This window comes from Accipiter gentilis, chromosome 7, assembly GCF_929443795.1.
Source record: "Accipiter gentilis chromosome 7, bAccGen1.1, whole genome shotgun sequence".
NCBI classification, from domain to species: Eukaryota; Metazoa; Chordata; class Aves; order Accipitriformes; family Accipitridae; genus Astur; species Astur gentilis.
In genome coordinates this window covers 8438518-8461882 of record NC_064886.1, presented here as the reverse complement: position 1 = coordinate 8461882, position 23365 = coordinate 8438518, and the positions used below count along the sequence as shown (strand labels likewise).

The 23365-nt window shown below is 43.3% G+C and overlaps 1 protein-coding gene across 1 annotated transcript in view; it reads left to right on the top strand.

Annotated features, from left to right (window-relative positions):
* Positions 1–23365, top strand: part of HYDIN (HYDIN axonemal central pair apparatus protein) — a 162090-nt gene that overhangs the window by 24076 nt on the left and 114649 nt on the right. The window contains exons 6-7 of the mRNA XM_049804439.1: positions 4587–4786; positions 12156–12280. Of these exons, the coding sequence (XP_049660396.1) occupies positions 4587–4786; positions 12156–12280 (325 nt within the window). The remainder of the gene's footprint in view (positions 1–4586; positions 4787–12155; positions 12281–23365) is intronic.

The following is a 23365-nucleotide window of genomic DNA, read 5'->3' as shown; positions in this document are numbered from 1 at the left end:
CTTAGCAAAGAGGCAGGCCTTAGGAAATGGTTCTGTAAAGCCACCTGTGTTGGGCTTGCAGTTGCTTCCACACAGAATATCTGTGTTTTAGTTGTGGAAGGCTTACAAGTGCTACCTTTGAACAACCTCTACATGCTCCAGGATCCCCAGGGATTGTGGATAATCCGGTGAACTGGGATGCAGGTACAAACCCCTTGTCAGGGTTGGAGAGTCCTCACGTTGTGGAGTTGGTTTGTATAATTCTCTTGCTTTGAATCTTGTTCTTCCCCTGAGTAAGTCTGACTTCAGTGAAGTCACTCCTCATTCACAGAGCTGAGTTGCGGCTAAGCCCTAAAGAAGAGGACCATGTGAGCTGTTAGTGGCTGAAATGCCATGTAGCCCCTTGAAAAATGAGCAGTTTCCTATTGTCTTGCAGTCATTTGGGAATGTGCCACATGATTGGCCTGTCGCAAAGTAAATAAACAGCTGACGTCTCTTTGTTTATTGGCACTGCTTTATAAATAGGAAATGCTAATTTTTCTGCTGGGCAACATTTCCAATTAGTTACTCTTGCTGCTTCTGATTTACACATTTCTGTTTTATGGCTCTGGTTGTACAGTGTGGGTGTTCTCGTGCCCCCCCCTGTGTTCCTGGCTGTCCTTGCATTGTGGTCTGACAGTCTCAGCCTAATTGGAAACCATTGTGGAACTGACTGGCAAATAAACAACAGACAGGAATATGTACATTTGTGTGTCCTTCAGGCTTATTAATAGGTTATCTTAAAGGAAGAAGAAAGCAAGATGCATATAAAAATATAGCGCAGTTTATTCTGTTCTGTCTTCTTGCTCTTTTCACTGTAGCGATACAATATTTTTAGGCAATACAAGTTCAGTCTGTAAGGCTTGCAAAATTCATTACTGATGCTCAGTGGAGGCTGAATTAATGCTCATTGATTAATATGAAATATGACAAGATGATGAGTTATTGCATTACTGAAATTAACTCTTCTAAAATTCAGTCTGGTCCTGTTAGATGTTTTGTAGCACACGGAAGCTATTTCAAGTATACTTTTAAGATGACTCCTGAGGGGGAGGAAAGGGGCAGAAGATCAAGGCAGATGGCCCTGTGCAAAATAAGCCTGGAGCCAAGTGACTTGTTTCAAAGCCTCCTGTGAATTGGTAGCTGAGGGAGGCAGGAGAAGGGGTGCCCCTTCCCATGTGAAGCATCTTCAGCCTCCAGTTTCTCCTCTCTTTTAATGGGCCTTATTTTCCAGCCTTTATGATATGGTTTCAGCAGGGAGCTTTCCTTGCTTGACTTACTATGTTACTTCATGCTACAAAGATCTTTTCTTTGCAAGTTGTCTGCTGCAAGGAATTCAGTGAAGAATTTAGGATCAGTTATGCAGCAAAACTGACATCAGAATTTGGCATACTGGGCAGTTAAGGTTGGTATCACTGGGACAGTAATTAACGTTGGCCCGAGTTTGCAAAGAGCCTGAAATAACAGCTGAGACAAGCAGTTGCTTTAGTTTCCATGGTTGCTAAATTCAAATGCCAGTGGTGATACTTTGCAGGCCAGAGCTTGTAACTTACTGCTTTTCAAAGGGGAATAAGAGAAGAGGAACTGTCATATAATCATCTGTATTTTCTTTGAAATAGAGCAGTTGTATGAAGGATGAAGTCGTATTTTCATGAAAAACTATAGCCTGAAGCTGTGTCTAAACACAACAGTCTTTAAAACATAGAAGTGATGCAACGCCTCTCTCAGGCATGTTTATTTAGAGACCTGGTTTTAAACAGTCTACTAAGGGTTTGCAGTTGCAAAGTAAAAGAAGGGGTTTTTTAATTGGTTTTATCAGTACCTCTAGGTTGTAAACAAGTGCATAGCAGCGGTAGTGTACTGGTAAGACAGGACAGTGCTGCAACGGAGAATTTGCAACCTTTTTATCCCAAGGGAGGGCAATTCAGCTTTCAAAAGCTTAGGGGACCATGGCTTCACAGAAGCATGAACAGCCAGTTTTGGCCTAGCCATCCCTCTTTCCTTGGGCTTCCCCCCTATTAAGCCTGACACTGCATTCAGCTTGGTGCAAGGTCCCACTTTACTGGGGTCATAGAGCGTGGTTGAAGGGTCAGCACACTTTGAAGCGCTTGTCAAGCCTTGTACGGGATACAACATCCCAGGGTGTCCCTGGAGAAGGGACTCGGCACACAATGTGCATGTGCATGAATGGTGAGAAGCAGTTTTCTCTCTCAAGGTCATGGTTGTCTCTGAGGCCAAAAATGCTTGTTGCTTTAGCCTTGCCTTCACATACCTGGAAAAGTTCCTTTCCCTGTGCATTGCTGTGCAGGTGGTCCCAGTGCTCTCACTGGCAATGGAGCTGGGAAGGCTGCCTGTGCTTGCTTTGGTGGGGGGTATTTATTCATTTGGCTCCTGTTTACATTGCTGTTGATCCACTCACTCTTTAGCAATGACAATAACTCGAAAATTATTTCCTTTTACTTCTCTCAAATACCTTCAATTGTTGAACTTTCTTTTTTCTTTATCCCCTGCTTATCTGAACTCCTTGCATCCTCCTCTGTCTACCTGGCATCTGGAAGGGAGAGATAAGTAAATATGCCATGCCAAAACTTAATAAAGCACACAGCTTTCAACTGGATTTACAATGCCTTTGTTAGAGTAGTGTCGCCAAATTAACAAAAATAAGTAAATAGCATTCTTCATTTGCTAATGCAGTTTCTGAGGATCTAAACAGCCCAGGATGTGAAGTATCCAGATAATAGGTGCTTTAAATTCACATGGGCTACCCATAGCTTTTATTTTTAGAGGGTTTATGCTGCAAGATTGAGTACAAAATTGCTAATTCAGAAAGGCTTGCTGAAGATGAAATGCTCTCCTGAAATGTGATACTCAATTCTGTAGGTCATTTGCTGCAGTTTCCTTCCTGGTATTTTACCTTCCAAATATGAGAAGCAAAAGTCCTCTTTCAGTTTCCAGTGTTTCCAGTGTGAATATTTGAGATGTCGAGGAAAAAAGATCCTTTATTCTTTTTATATCTTGGATGTGACAGCATCTGTTACAGCAGCCTTAAACCCCAGCTGAGCAGGTGGTTGGTAGGCACTGGGTGTTAGCTGTTGTGTTGAAGCAACAGCTATGTGTCTGTACCTTGTCTGGCTGCCTTAGGTCCCTTCCAGGCTTGGGAAGGGATGGGTATGGGAGAGCAGGAAATCCCAAGCACAGAGGAATCCAAATCTATTCTGGTTAAGGGAGTTTGCCGCTTTGTGCGATTCCTAAAGCAAATTGCTTGCTGCTTCAACGACTATAAAAATATCAAATGAGTTAAAAGCACCGAGGAAATAAAGATCAGGACAGCAAGTGAGTGATAAGAGGCAGAGCTTTTATCAACTTGTCAATAAGAGAGCTGCTGGAGGTAATGGCTCCTGGCCCTACTGCAATAGTTTTACCACTCGTTTCAGCAGGGGCAAGGTGATACTTCCAGCACAGTGATGCCACACTGTATGTCTGGAGATTGATCTTCTCATCCCTACAGTAAAATGATTTTGGTGATTTGATTTGCTGTCCTAGTGCTGAATGCCAGACAGCTGGGGGGGACTGTCTGGCTCTTTTCTTAACAAGCCAATGACTGGGCATAGCGCAGCTGAGTTTGCTCTGGTAGGGATGTCTGAGTGTCTCCCATTTGCAGCCCCTGATACCAACTGCCTCAGGTAGGCATGCTAACAAGGCACCAAGTCACTCATTCTAGAGTCCTTGCAAGAGAAAGATGCGATTAAGGCATCAACCATGCAGCAGAGAGGAAGCAAATCTATTTCCTGTGTCCCCTGAGGCTAGGATGAGATGTCAAGGGCAGTTGAGATTAGACACAGGAAGAATTCTCGAAGTTCTAGGGCAGAGCTGGAATAGGCTGCTGAGGGCAGGGGTAGAATTGTTAGTGCTTTTTAAGTACTTGTCAAGCATCTCTCAAGAGTAGTTTGGGTATAGAGCTGAGCCAGTTCTGGGGTGGGAAGATGGATCAGATAACCTTTTAAGGGTGTGTGTCCTCAGCCTTGTCCCTATGATGATATGGGAAGGGGTGGGAAGTACACATGTACCCTACACTCACCTGACATAACAACAGTTATTGTGTCTGGCTTGTTAATTATTTCACCAAAGACTGCCTGTTGATTGTGCATTTGGCAAAATCCTTCTGAAAAATGTACCTGAGCATCCCCTGCCAAGCTGCATTGCTAGGATTGGAGTTACCACTGTGGCACAAATGGGTTCTTAGTGGTGCCTTTAATAGTCTGCAGTGGTGATGGAAGCAGGTTCTTGTTACTACTGTAATCCCTTACATGAAATTACTCTATTTTGGTGCCTCAGAATCAAAGTATCTGATAATTTTGTCTGGTTCTGCCAGCTTGCTGCAAAAGCAGGTGAATCAATGGGGTTAACAGCGCTGTTCAAGTCATGCTACTGGAATTGAAGGTCATTAAGGTAAAAAGTGCTATTACATTATTGAGTGCTACTGTTAGAGTCGTAGAAAACAGCAGTTTTTCTTCTGCCATGGTGATGGTACTAAGTGCGGTTTGCTGAGGTTGTTTCTTTCCCTGCAGGATTACTTCCACCAGCTCACCTGCATCACAGAAAGGGAAAAGTTTATTGTGCCAATCCGAGCTATAGGTGCCCGAGCTATCCTGGACTTCCCTGACCAGCTGAACTTCTCCGTCTGTCCAGTCAAGTACAGCACCCAGAAAACTCTGTTGGTTCGCAACATCGGTAATCGGGAGGCCCGCTACTGCATCAGCACTCAGAGGTAAAGGAGCTCAACGTCTTTTTTGTGCAAAACACTGTTGTGTGATAATATAGTTGGTTAACAGTAGCAAAAAGGAACCAGAGCGTCTGAGCTGCTCTATTGCAGCCATAGGTGGAAGAGGGCAGGACATGTGGCTTCTGCAGTTGCTTACAGTGTTTTAAGCATGATACAACCTTTGATAAATCTCTGCAAGCTGTAGCAAAGTTTTATACTGCAGTGGTGTCTCCAACACAGCATCTTCCAAGACTGATTGTTTTAGATAGAAAGAGCAAATGTAGGAAGGCAACTTGACTGCCCTTGGGCTCTTTAAGATACTGCATGGCAGATGACAGCTCTAGGAGCTCAGTTCATGTAGACCAAATGCAGTATTAGAAAATGGCCAGCTATGAGCTGGTGAAAAGAGATATTTAAGAACTTAAGAACATTAAGAACAGCAGCTATGTCTGTATTAGCAAGTGCAATTGGAGATCATAGATCAAAGCAATTGGTATTGAGGCTGTGACATTAACACCGTGTGGTCCAGGAACTTTGTTTTCCAGTATGTTTGGTCTGGTCCCTAGAACCAAATATTCTTAAGTAGAATGAGCTCTTAAATGGAGATGAACAGACATTGGCTTCAAAACAGCACTACAGCCCCAAACCAGAATATTAATGAGGGCACAGGCAAAAGATGCAGCGAATATCTGGTCCATGGGTTGGGGGCCTTTTCTTCTGCAGTGTTATTTCTTCAAGATTTCCTGGAGAGTGCTAGAATATGTTGGTAGCTACCTTACAACCTCCTGATCATAAATACTTTCTGAAATGGTTACATACCACTATCAGCCAAATACACCCATTCTCTGGGGGCCCACAATCACGTGATATTCTGGAGGTCCCCTAATCAAATGCCTGATGTGAACTGTGTTGTGGATAGTCTGTACTGTTCCTATTGGTCTCAAAAGACAGTTGCTGGTTTTCCAGTTTGCTGATGGAGAGGGTAATTCACTTTTGACACTGTATCTGCAAGGAAATGGGTTCAGTTGGCTGGTAGTTAGTTGAGAGTTGCTCGGTCCCAGAGGTCTTGGTGTAGGAGCTGAGGTCAAGAATGCAGCAAAGACCTGCTGTCTGACTTAGTGTGCCTGAGTTGCTTCAATTTCTTCCCCAGGAAAACAAGCCTCAAAAGAAGACTTTTTACTTTTTTTCCTGTGAGACATGAGGGTCCAAGAGGAGCTTCGACCAAAGTCTGGCAAGGCTATTTAAGCAGGCTGCTGCTTTTCACTGTGGAAAGATGTAGGCGGGAACTTGTAAATCACTGTACAGTTTTCCTCTGGCACCTCCAGATCTAGTTGTCACCACCAAAATAAATAGCTAGTAAAGTCTAGCATCTTTTTGCAATGTACTTGCCAGCTATTCTGTTGAGTGATACAGTGTACGTTGAATCCTGCTTGGTATGGATTTTAATTTTCTGAACTTCAGCAATTAGATATTTCAGTTCTGATTTGCAATAAAGAAATGAGAAGCATTACAAAAGTTCTAGTTCAAACTACACATTTGAATAACTTGGTTGCATGTGTACAGAGATCAAAAGTGGATATGATTTCCCTTGTCAGCTGAGGGTATCTGTCATCTCTTCCATTTCATTATAAACTTTTGAAAGCCAGTTTGAAATTTCAAACAGATGATTTACATCTTTGAATATAAGCAGCATTTTATTCTAATTAAGTTACCCCCACTTTTATTCAGATTTCCTTTTAAATACTCTGAAGTTCCTGTCTTTCTGCTCTCTTTTTTTTTTAATTTTCTTTAAGTGTTTAGCAAAATGTCATAATGAATTCTTCATTGGGAACTTTCTTAAAGGTTGAGTTCCTCTAATCCTATCTTACCATCTGCCTATACGTATAGGCAGAGATGTATAGGAAATATGAGAAATTTGGGCAATATGTGAAATGTAATTGGGCTGATTTAGAAGATAAAATCATAGAATAACTGTGGCAGGAAGGGACCTCTGGAGATTGTTTAAGCAAACACACTGCTCAAAGCAAGACCGGTGTCAAAGTTTGATCAGGTTTGCAAGTAACACAACAAGTAAGAAAGAGCAGTCTTCATCTTTCCTTCTCAAAACTGTACAAACCCATTAATCTCAGCATCTCCCTGTATGTTCTGTGCTCCAGCACCTAAGGTCTCCTTCTGTAGAAATGCTTTCTATCCCATCAGTGCCCAGCCTGTATTAAGGGTTATTCCATCCCAAATACAGAATTTTGCTTTTTCTCCCTAAAGTTCACATCAGTCTATTTCTCCAGCCTGTTGTGGTCCCTCTGAATAGCAGCCCAGCCCTCCCGTGTATTGACTACTCTCCCCAGTTTGGTATCCTCCACCAAATTTTGAGTGTTTCCTCCTGTCAACCAGGTCAGGATGTCCCCTTGCAGCCCAAGATCAGAACAACCATGTTCTCCCTATGAGATGAGGCCATGGTGTGCCAGGAGTGGTTATTCCAGCCAGTCCTGGGGACCATACCATGTTACATATCATCACTGCATTGTGCCAACTCTTGTCTTGCTGTCTGCCTCTGGACCCTCTACTATATCTGTGAACTTTCATGTTAATGACAGAGTCTCTTGATAGCAGTGATCAATGGTTGGTTCCTTGTTTGTTGTGCTATGAGATGTTGCTCAGCTACCTACCACTGAGCTCCCAGGCTCTAGCAACCCCAGCAGAAAAGAATTGGCCTCCCAGCTGGCATGACAAGTTGGCCTGAGAATCGGACCAATACACTGCTCCACAGGCTAGCAGATCATTATCCGGCAATTGTCTTTTGAACAAATAAATTTAGAGGCTTTCATGAGAGAGGCCATTTTCCTACTAATGTTAGGGGATTAATTTCCCTGTTATAGAGGCTCTGATAAAGGCTGCATCATTATTAACAACAGAGGTAGTGAAGATTTAGTTTAATGTCACAAATTCTTTTGAATGACTTTCATAGTAACTTGATGATTAATTATTATCACAGAACACTTCAAACTGTGCTTTGGAAATGAATGAATTATGCTTCCTGTCCTGGAGAGCTTAAAGTGTAAATATGAGATGCAGTATTCAATAGTTATGGCATAGGTGGTAGGGGAGAAGACTTAAATTCAGGACTGCTTCAGTCTCTTCTTTAGTGGAGAACTTAAGCAGCTTAAGTTGAACGTGTGCTTGTGCTGAGTAAGGATGTGGTGTTGTGTTAAAGCCAATCTTAATATCACATAATGGCTTTGTGTGTTTATGTGCGAGCACACATGCAGGCATATGTGAGAGGGAGGAAGACTAGTGGAGTAGAAGGGAATGAGAGATCTGTCTAAATTTACAGACCCATCAGCTGACTCTTATGTCCTTTATTCTCCACCTGCACAATTTAGTTGCTGCAGCTTTTCTCTTCTGGCCTGAGCAAACTCGGGTTCTTGCCCATTCACAAGCCAGCTCCAGATGCCACCATCTCCTGGTCTGATGCACTGCTCATATTACTCCTCTTTGCATCCTTTCTCTGGATTCCATTCTCTGTGGCATCAAGCGTAAGTCACTTGCTTTCACCTTCAGTGCATTTTTCAGCCCATCTCTGATCCTAACCTTTTCTCTTGGTTAGTACTGAGAGCTCACCTTTTGCATCTGGTCACTTCATGATGATGTTCCCTGCCTGTTACTTGTTTATCTAAGGACTTTCATGTTTTCTGTTGCACATTTCACTCCAGCGAAGAGCTCTTAAATGAATCCATGAGGCCAATTCAGCATCCTTCTGCTGTTCCCTGTTCAGAGCTCTTACTTGCTGTGGTATCTACCACAAAACATGGCCACATTTCGACCACTTTTTCATAAAGGAATAAAACCACCAAAGCACTCCCTATTATGCAGTCTGGCTTTGTGCCTGTCCTCCCTCTGCATGTCCATACCTAGCTCTTAACTGCATTGTTTGGTAATAAGAAATAATAATAGTATAAATATAGAAAGTATCTTCCTGTCATTCTCATTGTTAAGGTGGGATAATGAGTTTCTTTTCCGCAACATTCACTGAGATGTCATTCTAGTACATTTGAGTTAAAAATGGTGTCTGGAAGCAGATCTTAGTGCAGCACTGTCTTTTCTTGACATTATAGACATTGTGCTATGCTATGGGGCTAGAGAGGATCAGTCTGAGAAGATCCATTTAGCAATGTCCCCACCAAGCTCTGAAAGCTCAGGAAATTATCCTACAAGGCACAGTGCTTGGAGCCCCCTTGCATCCCTCCTTATAGTACCCATATACTACATGGAAGCGCGGGATTGGAGTTATCTCAGGGTGTCAAAAGACCAAGGATATGAAAATAGAGCCTAGGTGCAGTGAAAGAGGGAAAGATAGAGCTTGTGAGATGCTTACTCTACACTGAATTTTTCAGCACAGAGATGGTGTCTTAGATGCTTTGACCGAACAGACTGGGTTTACTGGAATAAATACACTGCTTGACTTTGGCTGTTATACTGTTACTAAAAGGTAATATATGCTAAGATTAAATGATCTTTGGGTTTTTTCCCTGCAATAGGTCTTAGTGGACAGATGAGGCAATTCAATCACCAGTAATTTTACTGTCTTGGGGTTAGAGGTAGCTTTTAATGAAATCGATTCTCCCAAACTCAAATGATTTTACAATGCAAATTAAGGCACCAGTAGACCAAAGAAGGTTTGGTTGTAGAAGGCAAACATACAATGGGACTTGAAGTATATTGCAGCTTCCTTGCACACTGCATTTACCAAATGTATGGTTGCAGGAGAAGAGGTGGCATGTTAGTTTGAGACTGAGTCACAGAATTGCCAGCTTTGTTCGCTTGTTGGTTTTGGTTTTTAATTGTCAGGAGTATTTGGCCCTTGGTATCCTCATGGGACATAACTTCTGCCCAGCTCTGTCATGATGGGGAGCTGATACCTAGTGAAAGTCAGCAAGAGGTAAATGCCAAAATATATCATTATGAAATGGCTTACAAATCTAGTGTTGTTTCCTTTCTGAAGGGCAATAACAAGCAAGATCTCATCATGTACTGGTGGGAAGGTCTCTCCTAAACTGGTGTGGCTAGATGAGTTTATACAAGCTGGGGATTGCAAGGTACCATTGGGAGATCTGGACCTGTAAAAGTTTAGATGTTGAACAACAACACAAACATACAAATGGACGTAGTTAAAAAGCATGTCAGATGAAAACAAGCTATTAAAAATGTCCAAACCTTATCTTTTCTGTTTTCAAGGAGCAGTAGTGATTCATCAACAGGGTAGATCTAACAGGATGGGAATTATCTTAAAGAACAGCTCACAATTAATGGATAAAAGGCCAAAGTTTAGCCTGCCAGTTTAATCTCTTGGCAGTGGTTTTCATTTGGCTATTACAATGTGTCAGGGATGTCTCCTTAGCATGTCGTCTTATCTGTAAGCTGCAGGGAACAGCTTAGTGATGTTGACTGAAATTCAGGGGAGTTAAGTTTAACCATGGAGCTTGCATCTTTAGGTCTTGGAGAAACAGGTCTGTGTGAGGGATAATGAGCTTTTGCTACAGCAGTAACAGAGTTGTCTTGTGGGTGCAGCATGGGGTGGGATATAGGAGTCGCAGTGTCTGATTTGTGCTCTGTTTCTCAGTCCTGAGAACTGAGTCCTGAGCTTGGTTGGATCCTCTTCTGATAATTTGAAAACATGAAGATATCTTCTTTCTCAGGTATCTCCTGAAGTCACCCCCAGGAGTGTTATTTCCCATCCTGGCCATCTGAGGGCAGGAGTATGTAGACATGGGGAAGGACTAGAAAGGTGATGGGATGGGAGATAGTGTTAAAGTGTTGCCAGGGATTCCTCTGAACTCCTAGTAGCTTGTCTGTTCTGGCAACATTTTTGGCAAAAGAAAAGGGGGGAAAAAAATTCTGTGCCTTTCCCACACCAAGCAATGATCCCCCTCCAGCACCAGCCGAGACCTGCAGGAGTCCTGGCTTAATCATCAGTGCAGATGCAGGACCACACAGAGCAATCCAGTTCTGAGGCTAGTTAGTGATACCTTGTCTGTCTTCCTCTCTCTCAAAAATGTCAGGTCCAGTGCATAACCATTGCAGGCCCAATGATTCTCCATTAGTCAGTAGCAACGGTCTCACTCGTTGTAATAGGAACAGGTCAGGCCCTTAGTTGGAGCAATATCTCCTTAATGAGCAGAAACTTCAGCAATTTCATCAGCTGTTGCTCCTTACATGAAGAAAGATCGGCTTGTGCATGGCTCCAGTTGTTCTCATTATTTTTGTGTGTGTGTGTGACTTTCTCCAATTGTGGTAGAACTTTCTAGATCATGGTTTTAAGGTGACAAATGAAACCACCAGGAAAGAACTAAGACCAGTAACTTTTGTTTTCTAAGTGGGGCTGTACAAGAGCCATGAAGCCCAGCTGCCATTATGCAGAAGCATGTGTCATATGACTTATCTGTAAGCATTAAAGCACTGAGTTTTGGGTCTATCAGCCAAGAGCTGTTTACCTGGCGACAAATCATAATTGCTCATATTAAATCCAAAGTACACCAACACATTTTTATAATTATTTCCAACACATTGCACAGAATTTGTCTGGTGGGCCAAGCAAACAGTTACTGAGCTTGGATTACAACGCAGAGTCCCAGATTGCATTGCTTGCTCCTGTAATGGTGCTTCATTTAGCTAGGGATTTAATCATTCATGCTGTAAATGGTATCTTGTTTCCATGTCATTGTATCACTCTAATCTGCATTTGCACTCATGCAGATTCTTCTGGTTGTTCCTTTTTTTAAGAGCAGCTTTCATTGAAAGGCTGATAAAACATGCCCTTTCTTAGGCTAAAACAGGATGTTTTCAAGGTAACAAAAAAAATGAATTCTGCAAATTAAACCGTAATTATTCTCTGGTCTTCAAGAAAGACTTATTCTCCCAGCCTGATTTCTAGGCTGTAATCTCACTGGGACAGGTATTGCATTGACATTTGCATCTCTTGAGGTGAGTTTTATAGGTGTCAGAAAAAGACAGATTCCTGAGGAAGTCGGTGTCAAGCTGTGTGTGCAGATAGCTCTTACCATCTCTGTGCTCTTCAAAAACTGTTCTCTGAGCATATTGCTAGCAGTCAGACTCTTGAGCCTCACTGCAGAGAAGTGGATGCAGAGCATGGGTGAGACCAAGTCATTTTACACCATAGGATCTTCTGAGGGCTGGATCTCTTCAGAAGTGAGAGCCAGTAGCTCTGTTTCTGATGCTGTATGTTCTGTTTTTCTTCTCCTGACTGTGATTGGTTTGCTCCTTGCTTGCACAAGTGAGATGAAGTGAAGTAGACTGCAAAAGGAATATAGTCCTCAAATCTCCACAATAGTCCTGATGTGTCTTTTTCTCTGTGTTGCAGTCCTTTCTCTGTTGATCCCTCCATCGGGACACTTGGGATTGGTGATGACATGCAAGTAACAGTGGAGTTTCACCCGCTGAAGACTGGGGATCACTTCAGATCCCTGATAGTTCACTATGACACAGGTAAGTGCTGGGCACTGCATGGTGCACACTTGGTGTTCAAAACAGAGCCCTTCCTAAGCAGAATAACGTTTAACTTGCTTTGCAAGCTACTTCTAAAACCTTTTCTTTCAAAACCTGTGAATGTTTCAGTGTTTAGAAGTGAGCAGATAAGGGGCAAAGGCTGAGTCTGTCCTTGTATATGACCTGGGTCACTGTGTGCTGGTCCATCCCTGGGGGACCCTGGTGTCAGCACAGGGATCTCCCCCCCAGCACTCCCCTGTGACAGTCATCTGCTGTCATTCCCTGTTGTTCCAGCCACCTCAATTCCTTCTCCAGGTGTACCTCTCCTGCCCTAGCATTACCTCAAAGAAAAGTGAAAAGGAGTTGGTGTTTAGGGGGCTGTTTAAGTGGATCCCCTCAAGCAGGAATGAGATTTTTTGGAATCCTGTTACGCTGGGAGTTGCTGATTGCAGGAAGGAGAAACCTTGATTCTCCGTTGCAGTGTGCATAGTCACATGTCAAGTTTTATTCCTAGACAATGCTATGTTTGAAGTGTAACATGGGGAATGTGTGTCTCTATCAGACTCTTTCAAGTGCCCACTGCCTCTTACACACCTCTGTCCCATTTACTGGTTCTCCATTGTCTTGCCACAGACTTTTTTCCATGTTGGCCTCTACCCATCTGCATGCCACACTTCACATCAGGACTAAAGCAGCCAGGACTTGAGGGCTTTTGAGATTTGGCAGGAAGTGCTCGCTGCCTCCTGAGATAGGTGTAAAATTTATACTAGGGTATGAGAAGCCAAGATCAGGCCACAGAAACACTGTCAACCGCATAAGTCACTTCAGGAGTTAAGCGGGGAAAACTCAAGCAGAAGGTGTGACACTAAAATGTTTGTCAGCCTTGGTTCAGCAGAGGTATCTTGTGATGCTGAACAAGACACTTTCTGAGTTGCATGAATGCATTTGGTGTGCATTTTCTCTTGCCTGAAAGATAGGTTTGTTTTGTCCCTATTCCTGAACTTCGGGCCTGGGAAGCATGATGTCCTAACTTAGGTGCTACTGTGATGCTTTAGCCCAGCAATGAGCATTTTAGTTGACTTGAGTTTGTAGAAGGTATAAAAACACTCCTATAACTTCCAAATGCTCTTTGTAGCCTTATGAGTTATCACAGCTTTGTTTAATATTTTTCGGTTAATGACACATTCACACAGAATGGTTTATGCTCATTCAGAGAAGCTCATCAGTTAGCATAACACTTTCTTGGAACAACTACTGAAATTTCAGGTAGAGAAGCACAAAAAGTGCCTCATTTGTATGCATATAGAGAATCTACAGGATAAAATTCAGAGGGCTAGATCTTCCTCTGGGGTAAATCAGTAATAACATTAGAGGCTAGGGCTGCAGGGTTTTTACTTTGTAACTAAAAAGACTGAATAATTAGGGCCAGGATCTTTCAGGCTTTGAAAACCTGAGTCTTATCAAAACACCTGGGTCCTCCATGGTTAATTTTTGCAAAAGATTTGTATGAATAGTCCACAGAGGTCAAACTATCTGCTGGCTCTGAGATGGACAACCTCCCAGAAACATGTGCAGCTACCTGGGAGATGAACCCAGGATTCATTCCTATCTGTCAGTACAACACTGCAGGTTTTTTTAAATAAACCACAAATTGAGAAGGAAGGCAAGGGAATAATTAAGGGATTATCTCTCTAGCTTTGAAGCATACAAATAAGTAAAAGGCTGCTGAGATTAATTGCTAAAGTGAAAGCGAAACATTTAATCAATCAGTCTTAAAAACTGCTTATTGCAGGTGTAGTGCAGAGCACCAGACAATATTACCCAACCTTGTGTAGCAAGCCCTGGCTAATTTGTCCTGCACTAAGTCAGACTCCCTGTGACTCGCATACAAAAAGCAGCTAGGTTGCTCTTTCAGAGCCACCACAGGCTGTTTATTATGAAACAGAAGTGCTAGGAGCAAAATGGCAGTTTAGGGTGTTGGGAGGTCTTTTCCGTGCTTTACTGTTTATCTGTATTGACTTGCTCACACGTGGCAGTAGTTCTCAGTGAATCATACTTGTTAGTGTGACTTATGTAGGGTCAGGTGCATGTTGTGTTGCTTTAGTTTTTGCTGAACCTGGGTCAAATCTGTCCCTAGCATTGCTTAGGCAAATGTGCAGCTCTTCAATGTGAATAAGTCACAACCTTCCCTTTGCCTATTATTTGGTTGAATTAAATTGTGTGTCCTTTAGACTGTCCTGGTTAGGAGTACAGGTACCGTCCCCTAGATAGATTGAATATGTAGTGGTAGTCCTGTTGCTACAAACTTTAAAGATGAGTGTGAAGAAAATGTCTTTGCTGCTAGGAGCATAATGATTTACAATGAAAATTTGACCTTCAGTGCTTTACAAGTCCAAACTCCTCCATTTCCCCCATGTACATGTGTCCAGGTGTGAAAAATTTCAGCTCATACTGAAATGAAGGTGACTTGGGATGTTCTGGGCTACAGCACATCCCTATTCATCATCTTAACATCAGATGACGGTATCAGAAGGGGTTTCTGAAGCCTGCAAGTGAAGCACACACACTGGCTTGGAAAGGGTTCTGTACTCAGGACCACTGAAGGTCTGATTGGTGGCTTGGCACTTCCCAGGTGACTTTTGGCCCATCCCATGTGGATGTAGGAAAATAAATTTATGGACTTAAGTCTAGTTTCAGCCAAGTTGGTATTCATAAAGCTTAGATACTCTTTTAGCTCTCGGGCAGTGCTCAAGTGAGATGCCCAACCTGGTTGCCCAGAGTGCTGCTGTTTGTACATCAAACCCAGTTTGCAGTAGTCACAATGTTCATGGCAACCTGATGGCATGTGGCTAAGGAGATGTGTGACAGCTTCCCAGAGCTGTTCTGGAGGTGCAAAACAAACTCACCAGTCATGTAGTACCCAGAAACAATAACATCTATGGCAGAAGCTCCATACAAGTAAAGGAGGCTACCAGAGACGGGAGGTGCTGGAGAGATGCTGGGAATTGTGGAAGGAGGATCACTTCTCTGCTCAGAGCTCCCTAAATCCTGATTCACATTAGACTCTTGTCTCCAAGAAGTACCTATTGTGGTATGATTGGTGGCCTTCAAGGTGTAGGACCAGATTTTGTGCTTGTCTGTAGGTGCCTGCAGTGCCTGCTGGACCTTGTGGCGAGGAGCTACAACGTGCTTCTGGTCCAGGAGATCTGTTCTGCAGTGCTGAAATTCCTCTGTACAGTTTTTCCCTATCGTTTGCCACATCCCTTGGGATCTCTTTGTCAGCACAGGAAACTTCAGTCATTAGCAAAGCCCCACTAAGCTTGTGCGTGACTGACAGACACTATATTTTGAGATGCTTTTATTGCTGTCAGTATTAAGAGTAATCATGCAGATCATTTTCTTTTGGTGGCTCTGTGAGTCTACTGCAGAAGCAAAAGCCTGGGGGCAGGATCTCACCCTCTTTGAGGGGAGAGATCAGAGCCAGTATGTGAATTGTAGGAGACAGCATATCCAAGAAGACCCAGCCCTCAAGCAGGAACGTCTGCTCCGTTACTGTGCTGTCTCGTCTTGGTGCAGAGCTCCAGAAAGCAGCTTCCCTAGAAGAGAGGTAACGTGTGCCTCAGGAGTAGTTCTCGGTGGTTTTAGTCCTGCTAAAAGCCTGCTGAGAAACCATCTAGGTGTTTGGCACATTAATATCCTGTTTTTCTTCTACTTCTTGCATGACTTATAGGAGGGCTGAGAGTTCCTGAGCAGGAGCTCTCGTAAAGTAAATCTTGGCTTGTTTGTTGTGGATCACAGGCCCAGGCTCAGAGCATTCTTTGTGGCTTTGCACACCCAGGGCAAGGAAGGGAGAACTCAGCCTTGGCTCCTTGATTAATTATTTGAAGGGCAGGTAGAAGATGCGGGCAGCGTCTGCCTCCAGCTCCACAGTTGTCAATCAGATTGAGTTTTCCTGCAGTGGGTTAGTAACTGTCCCTGTAGGAAGTGGATGAAGTAATGTTTCCCCTCCTGAGCTCTGGGGAGCAAAACTTGCTCCCTGCCAAATTCAGGTTATTCCTGTATGGGAGAAGAGAGAGCAGCTTAATATATTTCTTCAGAGCTGGACATGATGTGGAGCTGAGCTTGCCCTGCCCTGGGTCAGGGAAGGGTCTGGCTGCCATTTTTCCCTGCCTTTGAGGTTTCCTGGTTAGTCCTGAACATACGGGGGTCCCCAGCATCACTTCCTGTTGCTTAGAATCATAGAATCATTTAGGTTGGAAAAGACCTTCAAGATCATCCAGTCCAACCATTAACCATGCCCACTAAACCATGTCCTGAAGTACCCTGTCCACTCACTTTGTAATATCTCCAGGGATGGTGACTCAACCACTTCCCTGGGCAGCCCATTCCAATGTTTGACAACCCTCTCAGTAAAAAAAAATTCCTAATATCTAACCTAAATCTCCCTTGCCTCAACTTGAGGCCATTTCCTCTTGTCCTACCTCCAGCCACCTGACAGAAGAGACCAACACCCACCTCACTACAACCCCCTTTCAGGTAGTTGTAGAGAGCCATAAGGTCTCCCCTCAGCCTCCTCTTTTCTAGACTAAAAAGCCCCAGTTCCTTCAGCCGCTCCTCATAAGACTTGTGCTCCAGACCCCTCACCAACTTGGTTGCCCTCATCTGGACATGCTCCAGCAACTCAATGTCTTTCCTGTAGCGAGGGGCCCCAAACCGAACACAGTACTCGAGGTGTGGCCTCACCAGTGCCAAGTACAGGGGAAGCGCCTTGCTAGATGTAGGGCAAAACATGGTCACCCTCATGTTATGTAGCACTAGGCTGTAGCTTGGAGAAGCAAGCCCTGGCCTGAGATGTTTCCTCCGTGGCAGTGTCCCTCTAGTCTCTCCGGTAGTTCTCTCCAGTCCCAAAGGCTGGCCAACAGCCAGGTACTTCAGCTGGTCATGCTAAGGGGATTGCTGCAGGGAATTTTGGTACTGAGTATGGGAGAGCTACCATGATGTGCGGTTTGGGTTGATGAGTATCTGCTTGTGTGGACTATCTATGCGGCTGCTAGCCCTTGGTGTCTGGAGCAAGCGTGATTAGCAGGTCTGTGATCTTTCCCTTCCTCTGAGCCAGCATGGATGCTTGTAGGATAGATATGGTTTCCTTGGGGCAACCTAAGAAGAAAAATAACACAAAATTTTCCTGGGTAGATCTCAACTGAATGGGAATCACTGTACTTCATGTGGCAGCAATGCTCGGGGTTACAGGGAGGTATTGGAGGTCGATCTAGGTCTTTACCCTACACAGGATTCCCTGACCCACTGCCCTGAGATGCCTCTGCCCTTCTTGGTCTAACCATAGACAGCTTTTCTGTGCCACAACAGCCTTTGGAGCCATGAGTGATAACTGCCAGCTCGAGAAAACGCTGACATTTCATCTCAATGGGGAAAATGAAGCAGGAGATCACAGGAAAAATAAAGACATATTTAAAAATTACTAATTAGGGAGCTGATGTGGAGCTCTTTTGTCACCTGTGGAATGACCGAGTTTGATGTGATGTATTAGAGCCATTTGGGTTTGGTGAAGATGATGGGTAACTACAGAACTGTGTGTGCTTGACTGGTAGTGGGGGAAGCAAAGCCTGTGCATCTGTGATAAACTGTAGTGGGGCTACATCTTATTGCAAATGGGCCAAGGGGAATTGTCAACTCTCTTAGTGACTGTTCAGCTCCTGTGTGAATCAGCATGGGGTTGCCAGCTGGGAATGTAAATGAGTTGGTATGGTGAATCCCTTTTTGCAGGTAAAATTGATGCTGAGTTTAGCTGAATTGGCTTACTTTGGTAAATGAGGCTACCCATGCAAGGGCTTGGCAGTGTGTTAGTGGTCACTGTACACTGGAAACTCATTAAATCCTAGCCCTGGTTGTTTATTGCTGTTTGACGCTGAACAAGTAACTGTAGCAGAGCCAGCACCTCTGAGCATCTCAGCTACCCACAAGGATAAAGCATCTGAGAAAAGCACTGTCTTGCTGTGGCATTCATCTGTGGGTTTGTGTAGTCTTTGCAGAGGTGGTTGTTTTCTCCATAGCTCTGTTGTCTTTCCTTTAAGAACCCCCTTTCTATCAAGGGTCTCATCATCTGTCTTGCAAGGCTGGCATTGCAATCAATGGCTTCCAGGAACTTGTTTGAAAATGAAATGAAAATCCTATTGATTTAGTCTCTAGATCAAGCCTTTTCCTTTTTCTTTTCTCTTCTTTGTAAATCCATGGATGGATGTGGATACGCAGCAGGGCTTAACTGAGGTTTAGCCCTTGTTGTGTTGCATTTTATGTTCCTGAGATCAGTCAAGTTGCTGAGTGCTTTCAATTTGGACTGACTTCAGCCAAAATGGAGGAGACTCAGTACTTGCCTGAGCAAACTCACTACCTTGTTATATATTTGAGTTGTCCCTGTGTAGTACAGGATACCAGGATGGGAACACCAAAACCATTTTTTGGTTTTAATCTTAGTTTCATGTGAGTGTGTTTACAGGGGCTCTGATGTTGCTGTGAGTAGCATTAAGTTACTATTGAGCTAAATTCATGGCAACAGACCTGAGATTCTGATGGCCACCACTGTGTGCCACTGCTATTCAAGTCTGCAGTTGTTCATCTTTTGTGCAATTCTCCATTCCTTCAATGCCAGGCAGATTTATAGTAGCTTCTTACAAGTGCTAAGAGATGCAGAAATCTGCTTCTAAGCAGCAGCCTCTTTTGACTCCAAGGCTTCACTGTAGTGCACTAACAGGTGTAATTTCATTTTTGTTTGTGTTTAGTGCTGGCAGGTGGTTAGAAACTGTTTTATTCTGAGTTTTAAAAGAAGATCTTGTTTCCCATGCTATCCTAAGTTGTAAGCCAGACTGGTGCTGTAGTTATTACAAGAGGTTTCTTTAGCTTTTCCTTGGACTATCAGGCATTTAAAAACTTTGCAAAGGGGTTTTTCTTTCTCTTTGGTGGTGAGTGCACATTGTGCTTTTCTTCCTTCGCTTGCGAGAATTCCCAGCAGTATGGCTGGTTTCTGTCGGACTTCTATGTTCTTGTATGTCTGTTTCAAAGTGAGTGGAGGGAGGCATATATTATAGGCCAGAAAAAGTGTAAATAGGAGTTTGTGCAATTAGATGTTGACTTTGTGTCTTAATAGTAGCAGTGCTGCAACAGAATGAGGATTGGTAACTAATGCTTTATACAGTGGTTTTGTTATAGGGTTTTATAGTTCAAATCAATTAGATTGACGGGTGAGTCTAATTGGTCTCCCAAGCGTTTGTTTATGTCAAAACAGCCAATGGGTAACAGCTGTTTCCTGTCTTTGTTCCCCTTTTCTAGAACTGCTTGTAATGATTTTTTTTATATTGTTTTAGATAAGGTTGTTCTATTCATTGCAAATAGAGTATGGCCTTTGCTCCCTCTCCAGGGCCTTGTGTTTCAAGGCAGATGATCTGTCACTTTGAGGGTAGATGAAGGGAAATTAAGTTCATGCGTCATTTGTGCTTGAGGTTTTTTTTGCACAGCTTTATAGTTCCACAACTACGTAACACTACTTCTGACAAAAACCCTGCTAAAGCAACCCACGGAGTTGACTGCATGAGCACAGACTGGGGTGTGTGTACTAGGAGGGTCGTTTGAAGTTAAAAATCTCTTTTTGGCTGTTTTATTCATCCCCAGGTATGCACAGAAACAGAATTCCATGTGATGCTGTGTATCCCATTTTTAGCACATGAAAGAGTTCTGGAAGAATGTGGTTTTCATCTCTTTGCAGGTCATCCTTCACCACAGCTTGTCTACTCTATCGTCAGTGGAAACCACTAATATGTTCTTAAGTGTCATTAACTCTGGATGCGTTTCAGGGCAGAACTGACCATTCATTAGTCTCCTTTCCTTGTGGATCAATCAGCATCTGCTGAGAAGTAGAAGAGCAGCTTGAAGGGTGATTGATTTATTAAGTGATATATTGGGCATGTCTTTGCCAGGCAATCAGAATGAAAGTTCCTGCACTATTTTCCCTGTGGGCCAAAAGCAATGTTTCAGCCAGTCAGGTACCCCAGTGTATCATTACCGTAGTAGCAGTAATGATTAAAAATAGCTCGTGGCATCCTGGATATGCAGCAGTGCTGTCTTTCATCATCCGACGGTTTCATTGTCCTTTCCAGTATATTCTGCGATGCTCCTTCACGCTGGGCAGAGCAAAGCCTCTGTGCTGGCTCCCAGATATTCCTGTGCTGGTGTATTTCGTCTTGTAACAAGGCAAACAGATCTTCCTAAGGAGGGTGAAGAGGGGGTAATGGGGAATACTTTGGGTGGTCCATGACGGGAGGATGCACAACAAGGAGCCTGACTGAAAAATGAGATGACTTTCGAAGTGCAAGAGAGCTGTCTGAAGAGCCTGTGACCTGTCCTGTAGACCACTGCTGTCTGGTCATTGCTTTCTATCTCCCTTTTCATCCCCATCTGTTTTCTTATGTTTCCTTGCAGTGCTTTTGGGGTAGAGACCCTCTTCTTGCGATGTGCTGCACAGGCTCAGTGGGTGCTTTGCTGAGGGCTGGGCCATGCTGGGGAATTCTGACTGTTAACAGCAATAACTGGCAAGAGTAACGATTAGGATGTTCTGAGCTTTGTTGTAGCCTGGGAATGATTCTTTAGAAACATGCATGTTAGCAGCAGCAGTTATTTAGTGGTGAGGTTTATAAATGAGCTGCTCTTGGGGCTGGAGTAAATAATGTAGTGGTTTAACGAGGTCTGAAGGTAGCTTGTGAACACTGCCTTGGAGAAACTTAAAAATCACTGTTGCTGCTCTGCATTTTGCTCTAGTGCTAGAAATGCAAGGGTGGGGATGGACAGATGGCCTTTCTGAGGCCGCCAGAGACCCAGCACACCTCATAGGTGATGCCATTAGCTTCCCGACAGTGAAATAGCTCAGAGCAATGCCCCTGACTCTGATCTAGTGGTCGCTCTGTGGGAGACACAGTAAAAAGCTTATGGTGGGGAGGGCTGGATCCAGCTGTAGGTGACTTCTCTAGCTTTCCAGAGATTGCTTTAGCCTGGTGAAGTGACTGACTTCTCCCCTGGTGAAGTGGTAACAGCAGGCCTTTGCATGCTGTTTGGAAAACAAGAATATGCTGGCAGTGGTGAGGCAGTTGGATATGATAGTAGCAGGAGCAAAAGAATTACCTACCACAGATTGATATGGAATTACAATAACACCCTTTTGAGTGAAGAGTTTTGCTTTCATTGCTTGCTTGTATTTTCAGTGAAAAAGCAGCGGGACCTTTCTCTCTTCAACTGCATTCATAGAAGAGATGAGAGCAAGGTACAGTCTTCTGAGGGGCAAATGAAATTAAACTTGCTTTCCATGCTACCCAGGAATTCCAAATTTGACTGTCATACACTCCTAAAAAGATTTAAAATCCAAATTCAGCAAAGAGGGAGTGACAGGGATAGAATATGTCTCAGTGAAGATGAAATGCAGCAGAGTGCTGTTTTGTTTCTATTCAGTCTAATTGATCTGGCTATCAGCTTTGGAATATTTAGAGCAGTAATCAATGGAGGAAAGTACTAGCTGTTGAATACCAGGAAAGTGTTCTTTGTAAAACCCCAAATTTGTTTTGAAATCTTGTTCAAGGGTTTGCTCATCTACTCATGGAGCTATACTTTCAGGCTAAATAAAATTTGTCTTTCTATTCAAGAACAATTTGTGCTGCTCTGAAAACTAGTCCCTCTTGCACTAGGGTGACTGTGTAGTATTAGAAGAATTCAGAAAAATGTTTTAGCTGATCTGTAAATTCCCTCTTTTGCTGCACAACAGGCCCCACAGAGGATGACCCAATGCTAGATTTCTTACTTGAAGATAGTGGAAAGTTATCATGATGTGCTAAGATACCTGTGTCCATAATCATGCAGATGGATGGTAGAATAAAACACAGTGGTGTTTCTGCTGTGTCATAGAGCGTTGTTCATGAGTGCACAACCCAAAGCATCTGCTTTACTGCTGTATAAACAGTCTAGCTTTTAATTTCAAGTTCAAGCATTACTTTGTTCAGGTTGCAGAGTGAGAGTTGTGTCCTACCATCTGTAGGAAATGTTTCAAAAGCATGTAAGAATGAGCGAATTGACAGCCTGTAATAAGATCGTGTTGTGTAAATAATGATAGGGCAGATATATCTGGATTCAGTAAATGTGCTTTTATGGCAGCAAAGCATCCTAAACTATGCACCATGGACATTACCCTGTCAAGTGAAATACCTAGTGCTACATTGCTGTTACAGTACAGAGATTTTTTTTTAAACTTGTATATTAAACAACCAAGAGTCTTAAATGAAATGTCACATCTAGTTTGGCACCCAAGACATGAAGTCTGCAGCCACCCTTGGCCACCCCTGACAGCTCAGGTCTGTATCACTTTATCTGCCTGGCAGACAGATCTCTGACTTCCTCCTGACTCACTGGCAGCTGTGCATGCTCTACTGTACTGAGTGATTTGTGCGTTTATATATTCAGCACAATGCCAAATACTTCTCTTTGTGGTAGAAGGTGCTCTGGTAAATCCTTTAGCCTTCAAAAGAGTCCTCGTTGCCTGCAGCCAGGAGTGTAAGGGTGGCTGTGTCCCCAGCTCCTCTCCAGGAGAGCAGCAATAGGGGATGTTCAGCAAAGCATGTCGAAATAGGCAGTGCGTATGCTTTCTCCCTCATTAGCATTTTTCTGAGCTGGAGGCTTTATTCTCATCTTTGTTTAATAGCTTCTGATGGTTTTCTCTTCCAAGAATTTGTCCAGTTGCTCTCTGGATTTAGAGCTGTTAGCCTCAACAGCCTCCTATGGTGGTATGTTCCAGAGGAAAGGAATATTCCCTGGAAAAGTACTACTACTTCTGTGTGATTTCTGAACTATTAACATTATTTCAGGCTGCCAGGTTCCTATTTTATGACAAATCATTATGAATTTTTCCTTAGTCACATTTCCCAGGCCATTCATGCTTTTTCAAACCTCTCCCATCTATCCCCCATATGATTTCTACGTTGAGGAATCCTATTCAGTCTTCATATAAAAGCTGCTTCATACTTTTAATCGTTCTTT